This window comes from Sinocyclocheilus anshuiensis, unplaced genomic scaffold, assembly GCF_001515605.1.
Source record: "Sinocyclocheilus anshuiensis isolate Anshui unplaced genomic scaffold, SAMN03320099.WGS_v1.1 scaffold1154, whole genome shotgun sequence".
NCBI classification, from domain to species: Eukaryota; Metazoa; Chordata; class Actinopteri; order Cypriniformes; family Cyprinidae; genus Sinocyclocheilus; species Sinocyclocheilus anshuiensis.
Genome location: NW_015542345.1, coordinates 2,922,207 through 2,937,549, shown reverse-complemented (window position 1 = coordinate 2,937,549; position 15,343 = coordinate 2,922,207). Strand labels below are relative to the sequence as shown.

The 15,343-nt window shown below is 37.7% G+C and overlaps 1 protein-coding gene across 3 annotated transcripts in view; it reads right to left on the bottom strand.

Moving 5' to 3' along the window:
* Positions 1-15,343, bottom strand: part of LOC107691341 (IQ motif and SEC7 domain-containing protein 1-like) — a 214,224-nt gene that overhangs the window by 163,421 nt on the left and 35,460 nt on the right. For all 3 annotated transcript variants that reach the window (XM_016489894.1, XM_016489895.1, XM_016489902.1), the window contains exon 2: positions 5,969-6,004. In XM_016489894.1, the coding sequence (XP_016345380.1) occupies positions 5,969-6,004 (36 nt within the window). The remainder of the gene's footprint in view (positions 1-5,968; positions 6,005-15,343) is intronic.

Sequence of the window (15,343 nt, the reverse complement as noted above, 5' to 3'; positions counted from 1 at the left end):
AAAAAAAAAAAAAAAAAAAAAAAAAAAAAAAAAAAAAAGTTTAAATCTTTAAAAATCTATTCAACTTTTAAACTGTATTGCAGATAAATACATATTAATATTTATGAATAAATTAATAAATACATTAATAATATTCATAATGTATTACAATAAAAAGTGTCTATTTGACACTACATTAAAATATTACTCTACTTTTTAAAGGCAATTTTTCTGTCTGCCTTCAAAAATCAATCAAAAGGAGGCATGGATGACAGGATGTGACCCAAATACTGGATTCTGACATGCCTTGATACCCTCCTTCTTCCGGATACTTGAAAGAGAAGCATTTTCTCAGGTCAGCGACACAGCCACAGGTTTTTTTTCCCAGTATCTGCAAGCAACCAGTGTGTGGCCGGCCCTGCCTACTTAACCTTGGCAAAGCCACAGGCCGAGTACAGAACAGCGTGTCAGCAGAAAGCACCCCGTCTTACTCTGCACTGTTAGCGTGAGCATCAGAGCGCTGGAACAGAGCCTGCCAACAGCTGTGTGACACGCGCGCACACGCGCGCACACACGCGCGCGCACGCACACACACACACACACACACACACACACACCGCGCGCGCCCACACACACACACACACACACACACACACACACACACACACACACACACACACACACACACGCACCCGGAGTGGATAGGCTTCAATGGAGCAGCCTATTACAGGCCCCAAATCAATGAGCAGACACATACAGAGTGAGAGAGAAAGCAGGAAGGTGACTGTAAAGACCGAGGTGAAAATGAGAGAGGGCAAATGCTCTGGGGGACCAGGCCTAAAAACCTCCCTGCGGCTATACTCGCTCACACACGTCCTTGTCTAGAAGGAACAATTTGTATTGTACAGGGCTGCTCGGTGGAAAGCAGAGGCCTGCTGATGTCATGCTGATGTATGCCACTTGCAAAGCCTGGCAGCAGTGACATATATTGGTTTGTAGTAAGGTGAATAAAGCAAACTGCAAGAGGTGACATTTCACTCTGCTCTGATGATGGTTTGAGTCACTGAAATTGAAACGATTTGTCAAACAGACTACACTTCGTAAGTTTTATGAGAAAGTGTTATATCTTAAGTTATCCACAATAAAATGATTAAAGACTAATATGAAGTTTAGTTTAGTTTTTTAAAGTGTGAAGGGTGTTTTCTCCTGAGAAGTATTTCAGTCATTACTACATATATACTGCCAAACATATACAGGGAAGTGAAAGCTTGAAATATTAATAAATTTTCAGGTTTTTTAAAAATCTTTTTTATTCTGAATGTATACCCAGCAGCACTGGAAATAAAAAAAAAATGCCATATGTATACATAATTAATTTCATAATAATTTTCTATAATTAATTAATAATATTCATAATAAAAAACAGTGTATAATATCTGAAAAAACAACAGTCATAAATAGATTTTGTAACGGTGTTTTGGATGAGCTCATTTAAAAATATGTAACTTAAAAAAAAATTAAATGTAATGTACAGTAAATAAAATAATAAAAAAATGAAATTAATAAAAATGTATTAATAAATTAATAATACTCATAAAAATACTAAATAATAAAAATACTGTTGCTACCTGAAACAGTGGGAATAAAATATAAATAAAAAAGATCTATTAATAAATTAATAATTTTCATAATAAATAACTACATGAAGACTACATGATTCTACTTGAAAATAAAATAGCATTCATAAAAAATATTTTGGATGAGCAGATTTAAATGAATAAATAAATAATTCATAATGTATGATGCTACCTGAAAATAAAACTGAATTTAAAAATAAATTGATTTTAATAAATTATAAATTATAAATAATTAAATACAAATTCATTTATTTATTTAAATATTTTCAACAGAGAAACAGACTCTCAGGCTGATGATACACTGGGCAACTTTGGGCAATGTTGCCGTCAACGCTAGCAACCAGGTGAGACACAGGGCCCACGACCAATCTAAAATATCCAGTTAGAAATTTGTTACCCATTCTCAATGGGAAAGTGCCTAAGCACCATTGTTCAAAAAAAGTTGCCCCGCAAAATCGCTCAAAAAGTTACCCCGTGAATCATCATTCACTCACACAACAATCCAAGGATAACATCCTCCACTGCATCTCAAACTGTCATTTTGTCCTAGAAAGGCTCATCATGTTGTCTGCGGTTTGAAAATGATGAGAGAGTTTGACGACATTAAAACAGTGGCTGAAATAACACTGATATCTGACTCGACTGCCAGCATCCATTTATCAGTCTCAACATCAAAGTCTGACTGAGGCGGGACTTAAAAACGTCCAGATAAGGGAGAGATATGAGCGATATGCCTGTTCACTCAATTGAGTTTGGCTCGGAGCTTTGATATCGAAGAGGAGAACTTTACCGTAAGTGAAAATTCCCACAGTCCCTGCTTTCTCCAAGTGTTTGTCCCCATTTCTAGGGATAAAACAGTTGCTTATAACTAAGAGTGGTTTCTGTGAAATATAATGCAGATCAATATTTTTCATGAGACCTCCACAGTCAGAACTCTAAAAGCACACCTGTCGCACCCAGTGTAAGAGACTTCTTTTAAAAATAAAAACAAAAATGTTCCTCAAACTTTTGAAAGTTAGTAGGCTATATACAGTACATTACAATATGTTTTAATTTTTTTTATTTTTTTCCCATTTTGTCTTTACATTTTTATTTCATTTTAGTTTTTACAATAATATATAAAAAAAGATGTATTACTTTGTCCCCCTCAATATTTACTGTATGATTTTCGCGATGCGGAAAATGCAGAATCCGGTCATAAAACGGAATTTACTGTATAACGCGGAGTGTCACGGAATTTGCCAACTTTTGGATGAATAAATCAAGTAGGTGAGTACACTTTAATCAAAACGTGATATGGTCTAGTGTGTGAATATTAAGCTGCAAAAATAATATTTAAATATGAATCCTGCATGTTCTGCGTGTCTCTATGTGAATGAACGGCGCAGACACACGGTTTCATTTACTACAAACATACTGAAGCGCGTGTGATGCTTGCGGTGTTTTCAGCCTCTGCCAACTCAATATATGAGTACATGAACACATTGTCATTTATTGTTGTTTATTGTCATATCATATACAAACAGAAACTCAAAGGTCTTCACAGTGACCTGTCAAAATAAAAGTTTGATTTAACTTGAAGAAACTGTGACAAAAATGTATTACTAAATGTAATGATAGAACTACTACTACTAATAAAATTATTATTAAAACATTATTTTCAAGGAATATTTACCAGAAAAATTATTTACCAGAAAAATTTAAACACAACACAGTATTTCTGAAAAAATAAATGAATAAATAAAATAATACTAAATTAGTTTTAATAAAATCGTTTATTTAGAAATGTTTTGATTATTAAAATTGAATGAAACCATTAAAATTGAATTTAAAAAACTAATGGAAAACAGAATTTGGTAAATTTTCGTTAAACTTTTAATAAATTGCTGTTAAATTATGTAAGTTTCATGATTTCAATTAATTAAACATGCTTTTTGATTAATACAATTTTATTTAACCATTAAAACAGACTGTAGAAAAATAAAAACAGAAAAAACGAAATCCAGAAAAAAATGGAATTTGGAAAAAATAAAATGGATTTCAAAGAGCCATACACAAGCGGGAGGCAACACTGTTAAATCAGCCAAGCAAACATGTTTATCAGCTGATGCAAATCATCTTTGTTCAAAAAGACCAAAGACCGGCTGATATATTGGTCCATTAAAACACAACACTAACATTTCTTCCCAAAAAGGTCTTATACAGCCAAATCATACATCTGGTTCATTCACACCAACACAGGAAAGAGTTTTAACTTTAGATTCATATCTGACTTGCTTTTCCAATTCAACAATCTTATCAAGTTTTCCATGTTAATAAGACAGATCCGGGGGAAGAACACTGAGCCAAGAGACTGTCAACACAGGGCCTTTGGTTTTCATACAGGCTAAAGGCTAAGACAATAAGGCTTTCCTCTGTCTAGAAAACCGCCTGGTTTGCTCGCCTAACAGAAAATACACAGCGATCTTCCCCGATTATGATTATTCACCCTCGATCCCTTACAGCACTTCACCCTAAAACTAATAAATGTCATCCATCTGCAGCCAGATCATTTGCAAATTACCGACAACAACTTTTGTTGTGGGTTATCGTTTAATGTTGTTGCACAAGTCCAATGTTCCTCAAGAAGCGCTCCTTAGGGACAGCCTCTCGCTTTGATAAGCAATTTGAGCTTCTTTCGCAACAATTTCCTCTCCAGTGCTCAATTCAAACTTCCCTGGCTGATGAAATCTGGGATCAACAGCAAACTCCGAACAAGACCGTTTCAGTGGCTCACAAAACGCTACGAGTGTTGAGGAGGACCTGCTGGATGTATGGGAGAGTCCCTGAGGATTTCGTTGCTCCATCTAATCTAATGCCACCCCAAGCTGGAAGGAAGCGTTGAGGTACATTGATTCACACGCTATAACACTGCAGCGTTGAGAGAGGATCTAATTAAGTCTGTTAATAACCTAGTGTTGATACAGCCGTAAATGTTCAACCGAATTGATACAGCAGCAGCCGTCTTTCTGTTTGACTTGAGCTGCAATACAACGGTGCCCACGAATGTTATTAATAAAGACCTGCTTCACAGGTGCTCTGAAGACCCGTCCTTTAAGAGAATCTATCACAATGATGTAGAGACCCACGGCTCAAAATTGATGGAAAAAATGTTCACGATGTCTTACTGAAGAGCCAAGTAGACAGATAGTACAAGCATGTCTTATTTTTGCCACTTGGCACTTGAGCAATAACTCAGCAATCTCAAGATGATGAAAAGGTTTCAAAGTTCAGGGTTTGATGTTTTACAGCACAGTATGTGTGATATTTATGGCCTTCACTTTAAAAAGTGCTTCACAGACGTGCTTAGTCTATGAATAGTAATTAGATGATGGACAAATAATATTATTACTATTTTAGTAAATAGTTTGTGAAATATTGACAAAGAATTCAGGTTTGTAGTTGAGTGATTGTTCATTTCCAAATAAAGTAAAACAAGAAAACTAATTAATATCTAATGTCTTGCTGACAAACAAAATGCTCAAATGAACCGGTGACACACATAATGTAATATCTTCATCCACTGTCTGTCTTTAGATTTCAGCAAATAAATTAATAAACACATACATGATGACTCAATCGTCAAATCAAATCAATTATTTGTTGGTCTAGTCGTTACAATTTCGCTTTGAATGCGAAGTGGTTTTGGTACTAATCTATCGTATTATTGTCAATAGGACACATTCATTCAAATTTAATAAGATGAATAAAACTGCTACTAACTATAGCACACACACTAACAACATGAACACTTTTTCTAAATTATACATCACTGCCACAAGCTATTTTAGAAGGTAGTGTATACAAACCTGGCCATGCCATATGGGGAATAAATGACAATGCTAAATAAACTCTCCATTCAAGGCTTTGAATCAAATCGGATAAACAAAAAATGCGAAAGCTTTCAAAGGTACGACCATGATTACACAATGCCCTTGAACGTAAATTTAAAAGTTTAAAAATAATCCACATAATCCAAAAATCAGACCTAGAAAAAGTAAAAAATAAATAAATAAAAACTCTTCAGGTTTTTCTACAAATCCCCAATAACAGAAACTGATACAAATCTGTAATGGGGACAATGAGGATGTCCGTCCAAGAAGTCAATGTGCATCTGAGACAGGATCTAGAAAATGTCAACAAACATGCATGACTCAGTCATGGAAATGACATGTGTCTAGTCTACTAAATAACGTGCATCGCATAATTTGACATGGCAATGAGAAATGCAGTTCTCAGAGCATCTACTATGAGCTTTATGATGACAGCAGAAGAGCCAAGATCCACAGAGAGAGTGTCCTCTCCTAACCTACCTGACATTTGCGACATGCAAGCCCTCACTTTCATTCCTGTGGGAGACAAAAAAGAGAGACACAGAGTTAGAAGTTGAAATTTTGAAAGAGGCAGTGAAAAACTTGACATTTCAAACTTCCAACAACAAAAAAAATTCCCCTTGTACTGACATAACAATAGCTGTCTTGTTGTTTGGAACCACATGGGCTACACTCTAAACCCATCTACAGTATGAATGCGTAACTACAGTGTGCCCAAGTGATGCAAGCAATAACATTCAACGTGACCGGTGTAGTCTGATTCACGAACAAATGATTCGTATGAACTCATTCTTCAAAGTGAATTAAAACATACAGTACAACCAGTGTAACCTGATTCACGAAGAAATTACTCTTATGAACTCATTCTTTTAAGTAAATTAAAAACACACAGCACAACCAGTGTAGTGTGTTTCTTGAACAAATGACTAAGTCTGCCCTTTAATGAATAAATCAAAAACACTCCCAAACTTAGCAGTTTCAATACATAGCAACTGAACTGCATATTTCAGGCATTTATATTAGCCTATATATTTTCATAACATACCAAATGTTAGATAGCTCCCTAATAATTTAGAGCAATGACTGAAACAATCTCTTTCACATAAGCAAAATGGGCATTATAACAATGATATAGGCTACACTTTTAGATTAAAGATTAAAAAAAGATATTCTATATATATGATTTTTTAAAATTGTATATAGCATAAAACACAATTGACAGATCAGCTGTAAACATTTTAAGGGCAGGCATAGATCACCATCACATTTATACAATTAAATTCTGCCTTTTTTAGGAAGTAAATAAGCATTCACCATTCTGTATATACAAGTCAAGTCAAGTCTGCTTTATTGTCAATTCTTCCACATGCCGACCCGAACTGCCTGAGGTCTTCCAGTCAGAAAGTCCAACAGCCAGTTGCACAGCGAAGTGTTGAGCCCCAGCTGGACCAGTTTGTGAATGAGCTGTTGAGGGATGATTGTGATACCCAGACTCAATAGCAGAAGGTTCTCTGTATGTGATGGAGAGCTCTAATATTCACATTTGTGACTGGCAGATTACCTCAGGCATCCCCTAGCCCAAGCCCTTGTTTAATAATTCACAAGATTCTTTGAGAAAAAGGCTTTGTCAGAAAAGCTATGGTCCTCATTGGACTAAAGGTGCCGGCAGCCTCGCTCTCAGACAGATGCCAGAAAGCTTTCTGGACAGAGAACTGGTTCTGATCCCATTACTCAACAAAATGGTCACACACAATGAAAACTGTGTCAAGAGCTGTTGAGAAGACCACTGTGTTGATGTTAGGAGTGTCAAAAAGTTGTGTAGTTGGCCCTAATAATAATTGTGAGGAATTCCAGGTGTGCTTTTTTATCTCTGTTACTTCAACAACTGCCTATTCCCGACTACGAGGATGGCAGATTTCAAAACTCAATTTGTAGCATTCTATGCAAGCTGCTAGTAGACTCATACGTCAATGAATGCGGCGAACCGCTGACATGGCAGTTAGCGCTTTAGCTCACCTGTCTGGACTGCGAGGATAAACTAGTGCCAGGTTGCAAGTAATACTTGGTCATAAAATAAACAATACACTTTATATTAATTTATAGTATGTCCCCAGATTTGTTTGTTTTGATTCTACTAATCATTAGCACTGCTAACTGCAAGTTCAGCTGAAAACCCACCGCTTGGTAAAATAATTGACTAATTAAACAGTCACATATATATTGTTGTTATCTGAAAATTGTGCATATATTCCTCATTTATAAGTACAGTGAGATAATAAAACAGCCTAAGAGGGTCATGGGTGGTTCATTATAATGGTTCAGCGAGTGTTGGTTTTGAAATAGTGCTGTAATAGTGGCAGGTTAATATAATACAGTAATAGGCAAATTAAGCAATTAGGCAAATGAGGCAATGCAAGAGGGAATGAGAAGATCCACAATGCCACAAATGCACCTATACTTTGCACTAAATTGCTGTTAGCGATGCCTAACAGGACGAAATGAACCTTATTGATCTCACATTACTGTACTTATGATTGCTTTAATTTGTTAGCGGTATGCCAAGCCATTATGTGTTATAGAAGGAAAAATAGATAATTAAATTAATAATAGAGTACAGGAGTGACCACACTCTCTCAGCAGCTGTGGTTCCAGAAGTATTACAAATGAAAACAAGAAAAGATTGTGTACATATTTTATGAGTCAAAGAACTAATGGTGTAATGATGCAATCAAATCAAATACAATGGTAAAAATTTTACATTACTGACTATATATATATGGTTTTAATAAATATAAATAAACAGATTTATAAATAAATACATAATATGTACATTACCGTTCAAAAGTTTGCGTTTGTGGTCTTTTTTTTTTTTGGTAAGAAATTAATACTTTTTTTCAACAAGGATGCATTAAAGTGACAGTAAAGAAATTTAAATTGATACAAAATATTTCTATCTCGTCCTAAAAAAAATTACATTTTCCACAAAAACTGTTTTCAACATCTACTATAAAAAATATTTATTGAGCACTAATTAGCATATTAACATGTTTGTTAACTTGTAATAATCTTTCACGATATTACTGTTTTTACTGTATCTTTGATAAAGTAAATGAATATGATTTGTTTAAAAAAAAATTAAATTCTACCAACCACAACATTTTGAACAGTAGTGTAGTTTGAGATAGGAAGACAGACTCAATTAAAACTAAATACTTTATGTTTATTGCTATGATTTTTCACACTGACTTGTGGTTCAAACAGAAGCATATAACACGGCTTAATCTCAGAGCTCATGGTAGATCAGCCTTGAAAGGTTTAGACGTTAAAAATAAATTTCTCTATGAAGAAAATGAATGGGATTTTTACTCTGGAACCCTCTTGCACTCTACAGAAACAACGACAACAAACAAACATCACCCCTATGAATGTTCAAACACAACTGATACCACTGCACTCCACTGAAACAGCTTGAAAGTCACAGTAGGAAACCTGAAACCTTTGGCAGACAGTTGGCTAGAAGACATGATCTGTTTATTCTTGACAGAAATTAATTTTAAGGGAAAAAAATCTCCATCTTTTTACTAACAGCAGAAATGCTGCATTCCATTCAATGTTTTCAGTAGACAGCTATACAGATGCAATTTCTGCTATGCCTTTGATTACAGATCTTAAGTTAGCTCTGGTTAACCACCAGCCAAAACGGGGTCAGACACTTTAAACTAGAAATAAAACAGATGATCGAAGGTATTTTCAACATTTGTAAACATGTAGAAAACTCTTCCTTAATAAATAACATTTATTAATTTTTCAGTAGCAAATGTAACTTTAAAGGAAAAAGGAAAGCCTAGGCCAACCAAGATATAGATGAGTTTGTTTCTTCATCAGAACACATTTAGAGAAAATTATCATTACATCACTTGCTTACCAATGGATCCTCTGCAGTGAATGGGTGCCGTCAGAATGAGAGTCCAAAACAGCTGATAAAAACATTACAATAATCCACAAATAATCCACACATCTCTAGTCCATCAATTAACATCTTGTGAAGCGAATAGCTGCATGTTTGTAAGAATCAAATCCATCAATAATCCATAATAACTCTTCACCATGATGGCACCTATTCACTGGTGAGCAAACGACTTAATGCTAAATTTCTCCAAATCTGTTCCAATGAAGAAATAAACTCGGTAACACTTTAGTATAGGGACCAATTCTGACTAATAATTAGTTGCTTATTAACATGCCTATTAATAACATACTGGCTGTTTAGTAGTACTTATAAAGTATATATTCTGCATGACCATAATCTACATCCCTAATCCTACCCAATACCTAAACTTCACAACTACCTTACTAACATTTAATAAGCAACAAATTTGGAGTTTATTGAGGCAAAAGTTATAGTTAATGGTTTGTTAATAGCGAGAATTGGACCTTGAAATAAAGTGTGACCTTAAACTCATCTACATTTTCGATGGCCTGAGAGTGAGTAGGTTTTCAGGCAATTTTTCATTTTTAGGTGAACTATTCCTTTAACACATTGAGCAGAATCAGCTTGATCTTTGTTTTGAATAGTCTGAATTACTTTAACCAGCAAGTGTCAAACTACAGTTCTTACAATTCAGCGCTGCAGTTCCTGCAGTTTTATTCAGCCAATTTTACCTTGAATTTGGTGCTTGGTGAATGTTAATTTTGGACCCGGCCTGACGTTCGCTTTCTGTTACACCTAATGCACCCACTGTTTTGAAGAGTTCTGAACTTTAATAAGTAAAATTAATAAGTAACACCTTCAATGTAAATGAAATGCCATCTTAATATTAAAAGCCAGAGAACAGGTCTTAGACTATGATAAACCAGAATACTCCAGATCATCATCAAAAGAAAGTCAGGAGAGTCAGATCAGTTCTCAACAAGACAGCAGTTAAAAAAAAATGAAGAAGAAAAAAAGTTCAGCGTACTGGGGGCTTTTTAAAGTGAGCAGACTTTGGACTCCCTCCACAAAGTGTGAGACAAGCACAAATCTAACATCACAGCTCCAACACTTCAAAGCCGTGGCAGTGCCTCCCCACAGGAGTGGCCATGGAACAGATGTCTGAGAAAAATGCTGCACAGCAATCGTTTTGTGGCCTCCAGTGACTCTGGTCAGTGTTTAAAAAAAACTCCAGAGTAACAGACCACATGACGAAGGACACAAAGATAGCATAGTCTGAAGGTCTTGTATGTCGTCAGCGACAAGAAAAAAAGAATTATAAGAATTATATTTCAATAATTTTTTTTTTTTGATAGATGGATCCTGAGAAACCGACAAAATTATTTGAATACAATATTTAATCCACAATATTTCAACCATCCATCCATCTTGTCTGGCCTAATGAAATCACTGGACCTCATGTATCATGATATCGAAGAGCGATGCCAGTCCAATGAAACATAACACTGCTGCTCAATCACCACAACACAAGGTTATAATGACCCTAATCGTTATCGCTCTAATGAGGTCCTATCAAAATCAATCATCATTTCTAAGCTTGTTTTCATGGCATGTTTATGAACACAATTAAATCAAAGCATTTAATTTGAATAACAAATCATATCTACCCATATACGCGAACAGGTTATGCTGAGATAGCTTATTGATATTCATTGTGTTATACAGCTGCATGTGCGGATAAAATATAAGGGTTGGACAGCTCTCCAGGCAAAGATGATGATGGTTTGACAGTATAGCAGCCACACAGAACCATCAATACTACAGCTGTCTGCTCTGGGCTAATGCAAGACCTCCCAGATTCAGACACTGATATACATTGATAGCAAAGCCCCATTACACAAAATATTACACTGAATGACTGCTATGACTATCATCATGGGCACATCTGAGCACCACAAGATTTGAGTAAGTGTGGCATTACTTACACCAGTCGTTCTCAAGCGGTTTTGCTTCAGGATTTCAGATAGCACAAAATTAAACAAAAATGTCCATAGTGGTGTTGTTATTGTTAAAGGGGTCATATGACGTTGCTAAAAAGAACATTATTTTGTGTATTTGGTGTAATGCAATGTGTTTATGTGGTTTAAGGTTCAAAAAACACATTATTTTAGTGTTGTAAATACAACTTAACCACTGATTTCTAGTTGTGTCCTCTTTTGGAAGGCCAAACAAAGTAGTTTCGCTTTCACAACGAAACACACAGCGACTCCACAACATGGCAGCGGCGGCAACAGCAAGAATTAAAGTTACGCCTTCTTTTTTTTTGCGTGAACATTTAGGCGGCGTTATGCAAATCTTCCCACATAGTGACGTAGACATGTGGGGGCGTGTTAGAACGAGCCGTTTTAGGTAGGCGTGGTTGACAACTTTTATAAAGAATATTTCTTTGGATTTCAGACTTTATTCTTTGCAACTTTACAGATCTTCTTTATGCACCAAGAGCTTGTAACACTCCAAAGAGAAAGGAAAAATTGAAATCGCATCATATGACCCCTTTAAAACTATTTCGCTTTTGTTAACTGAAATAAAGGTGAAATAAAAAATTAATTTTATATTTTTACTGGAAAACATAAAACAACTAAAACTGACTGAAATACAATAAGCACTAAAGCTTAAAAAATGTAACCTAAATAAAAACAAAAACGAGCATAACAAAATTACTAAAACTTAAACTAAAATGAAAACATAAATTATAAGCTAATTCAAGATATTAACAAAAACTATAATAGTATAGAAATAATAATAAACAATAATTTAGTAAATAATTATTTGTATGTTATGGTCAATAAATAACACCACTCAACGAACAGGTTCCACTTCAAGGCGTAAGCGTGTCTCGTAGACGGTGCTCTCGCCGAAGTGATGGTGTCAACTACCTCTTGGGGTAGGTCACCAAGAACCTCCGCGTCCCGTCCAGGAACCAGACATGAAGTTTCCAGAGGTATGGACGTGGGTGCCACAGGGTGCCCCATCTCTGAGTCAGTAGAACCTTCTTCAGAGGAATCTGCCAGGGAGTGGCTGTCGCGAGGAGCATTAGTTCGGGGAACCAGGTCCGAGTGGGCCAATATGGCACCATAAGCAGGACCTGCTCCTCGTCCTCCCTGACCTTGCACAGCATCTGTGCAAGAAGGCTTACTGGGGGAAACACAAACTTGCGCAGGCTCCGCGGCCAGCTGTGTGCCAGTGCGTCTGTGCCGAGTGTTTAGAACAACTGGCAGCGAGAGGTATCTGGAGAGGCAAACAGGTCTACCTGAGCGGCTCCGAAACGTCTCCAAAACAGCTGGACTGTCTGGGGATGGAGTCTCCATTCTCCCGGGAGTATAGCTCATGACAGCTCGTCGGCCGTACGGTTGAGCAGATCGGGAATGTGAATGGCACGAAGTGACCTCAGAACCTTCTGACTCCAAAGGAGGAGGTGGTGGGCGAGTTGCGACATGCGATGGGAGTGCAGACCACCTTGTCGGTTGATGTACACAACGGTCGCCGTGTTGTCCGTTTGGACCAGCACGCACTTGCCTAGGGTCACTCCTGCCCGGAGGAACGTAAGGTCTGACCACGGGGTGAAGGTTTGGCGACAGGCCGGTGTAACTTGGACCCGGTGAGTACTGCGCTGCCACGCCCACCTCGGGACTTGGCCATGAAGCCAGTGCTTAAGCGGTCTCATATGAAGCTGCCCCAGCGGCGTAACTGCCGCTGCAGCTGCCATATGCCCCAGGAGTCTCTGAAATAGTTTCAGTGGGACCACTGTCCTGCCCTTGAACGAATTCAAGCAGTTCAGCACCGACTGCGCATGTTCCTCTGTTCGACCGTCCAACTCCATACCGAGAAAAGAGATCCTCTGCATCGGGGAGAGTTTGCTCTTTTTCCAGTTGACCTGAAGGCCCTGTGTGCACACAACTGATGCTGAGACTGAGCTACTATGAGCCAGTCATTGATGTAGTTGGGAATGCGAACGCCCTGTTCTCTCAGGGGAACAAGGGCTGCCTCCGCAACTTACATGAAGACACGGTGCGACAGGGACAGCCCGGAGGACAGCCCGGGAAAGCATAGCAGACATCTCTGGATCCGATTCAGGCCTTGCCACCGTCACGGAGGGCGGCAGCGCAGCCGAATCTTCCTCTCCAGAGAGCTCTCCCTCCGATGCAGTGATAGAAATCCTGTCGTTGGGAGGTGCACCGAAGGATACCGCTGGTACGCTCTTTGAAGAGCAAAGACGCACCCGCTTATTGTACTCTTTTAGAGAAATTGTCTCTTTTAGGGAAATGCTCTTTTACGTGCTGAGACGCACAGGGGAAACGGCCATTTGCAGTACGACAGGGGGTAATGCAGCCTGAAGTGCGCAATCCACTCGACACAGGAACAACCACCGCTGAAGCGCCGTCCACCAACACAAAAAGTTCCCGAGAGCGCACTAGACTCGTCACACACGAAGCAGTTTGGTAGAAGCAGAACGATGTTGTCGCTCGGCTCCGAAACGAAAAGCTGGTATGTGTTGCATCGGCTGCCTTTTTATGCTGACGCTGTGATCAGTGGCAGCTGGATGCAATCATCGCATGCCAATGTGCATTGGCTTGTTTAGTTTACACTCGAAGTGGATTGGTCTCTCTAAGCGAGATTCCAATTCGTCGGTCACCGATGTGACTCGGAGTGACCAACTGAAAGGGAACCAGACTGTTAATTGTGGTTAAACTACTCTTTATGGTCATGACAAACATCACGTTTTTGAATTCTTTACACTTTTCCAGTCATTTTCCCTTAACAAAATAAATATCTTTATAGAAAAATTAATTTCTTAGTTTCTGGATGTTCTAATTAATGATATTGTTTCAAATCATGAAACAGGTTTGTGTTGCTTGACTTTGACGAGTATCTTTAGCACAGTTTGCAGTGCAGCCTGCAATATTAATAATACATTAATATTAATTAATACTAGGCCTGGGTGATAAAACGGTATCGATATTCATCGACGGTACACCTTCTTCGATAAAGATATAAAAAATGTTCGATATAGTGTAAGGCTGAAACGATTCCTCGAGTAACTCGAATACAAAAAATCATCGAGGCAAATTATGTGCTTCTGAGAATCGTTTAGTCCATTTAATAGGAATGCACTGAATTTTCGGCCGCCGAAAATATATGCCGCGCCGCCCAGCAGTGTTCAGGTTTCACTCTCCTCCAGCCGTCATCACTGCGCCGTGTGACGTTCCGTTCAATATTCCGCTCTATCAATGTGCATTCTGCTCATTTACCGCTCATGCTCACCGGAATAGCTAAGACCGCTCAAATAATGCACCGACAAGAAATTTCTATGTAGTATACTTGTTTCTGTTTGCAGTACTGGGCAACGCTGGTAAAATCTCGTTCACTGATCTGCTCCCCGCTATGCTCTGCTCACATGCCCTGATAATAATAGCTTTGCCAGGGTTTTTATATTTTTATACGTTTACTTGATATTTCTTTACACAAAATCATAATTTCTATTCATTTCCCACTGATTTACGAGATCTGATGAGCATTAACTCATATTATGCGATCATATCTCTATGAATGAATGAATGGCAGAGATGTGCGTTTTCCTTCACCACACACACACTGAAGCGCGCGTGACGCTCGCGGTGAGGACATAAACACACGAACAACTCCAGAACTGCTCTGAAAGTCACTTCACTTTCACCGTTTCATTTGAGTAAAACTAGCGTCATATCATATACACACAGAAATTTAAAGGTATTCACGGCAACCCGTCAAAATAAAAGTCTGGTTTAATTTGAAGACATTGCAGCAGAAATAACATTTTTCAAAATATCTTCTTTTGTGTTCAACAGAAGAAAGAAACTCATACAGGTTTGGAACAAGTAGAGGGT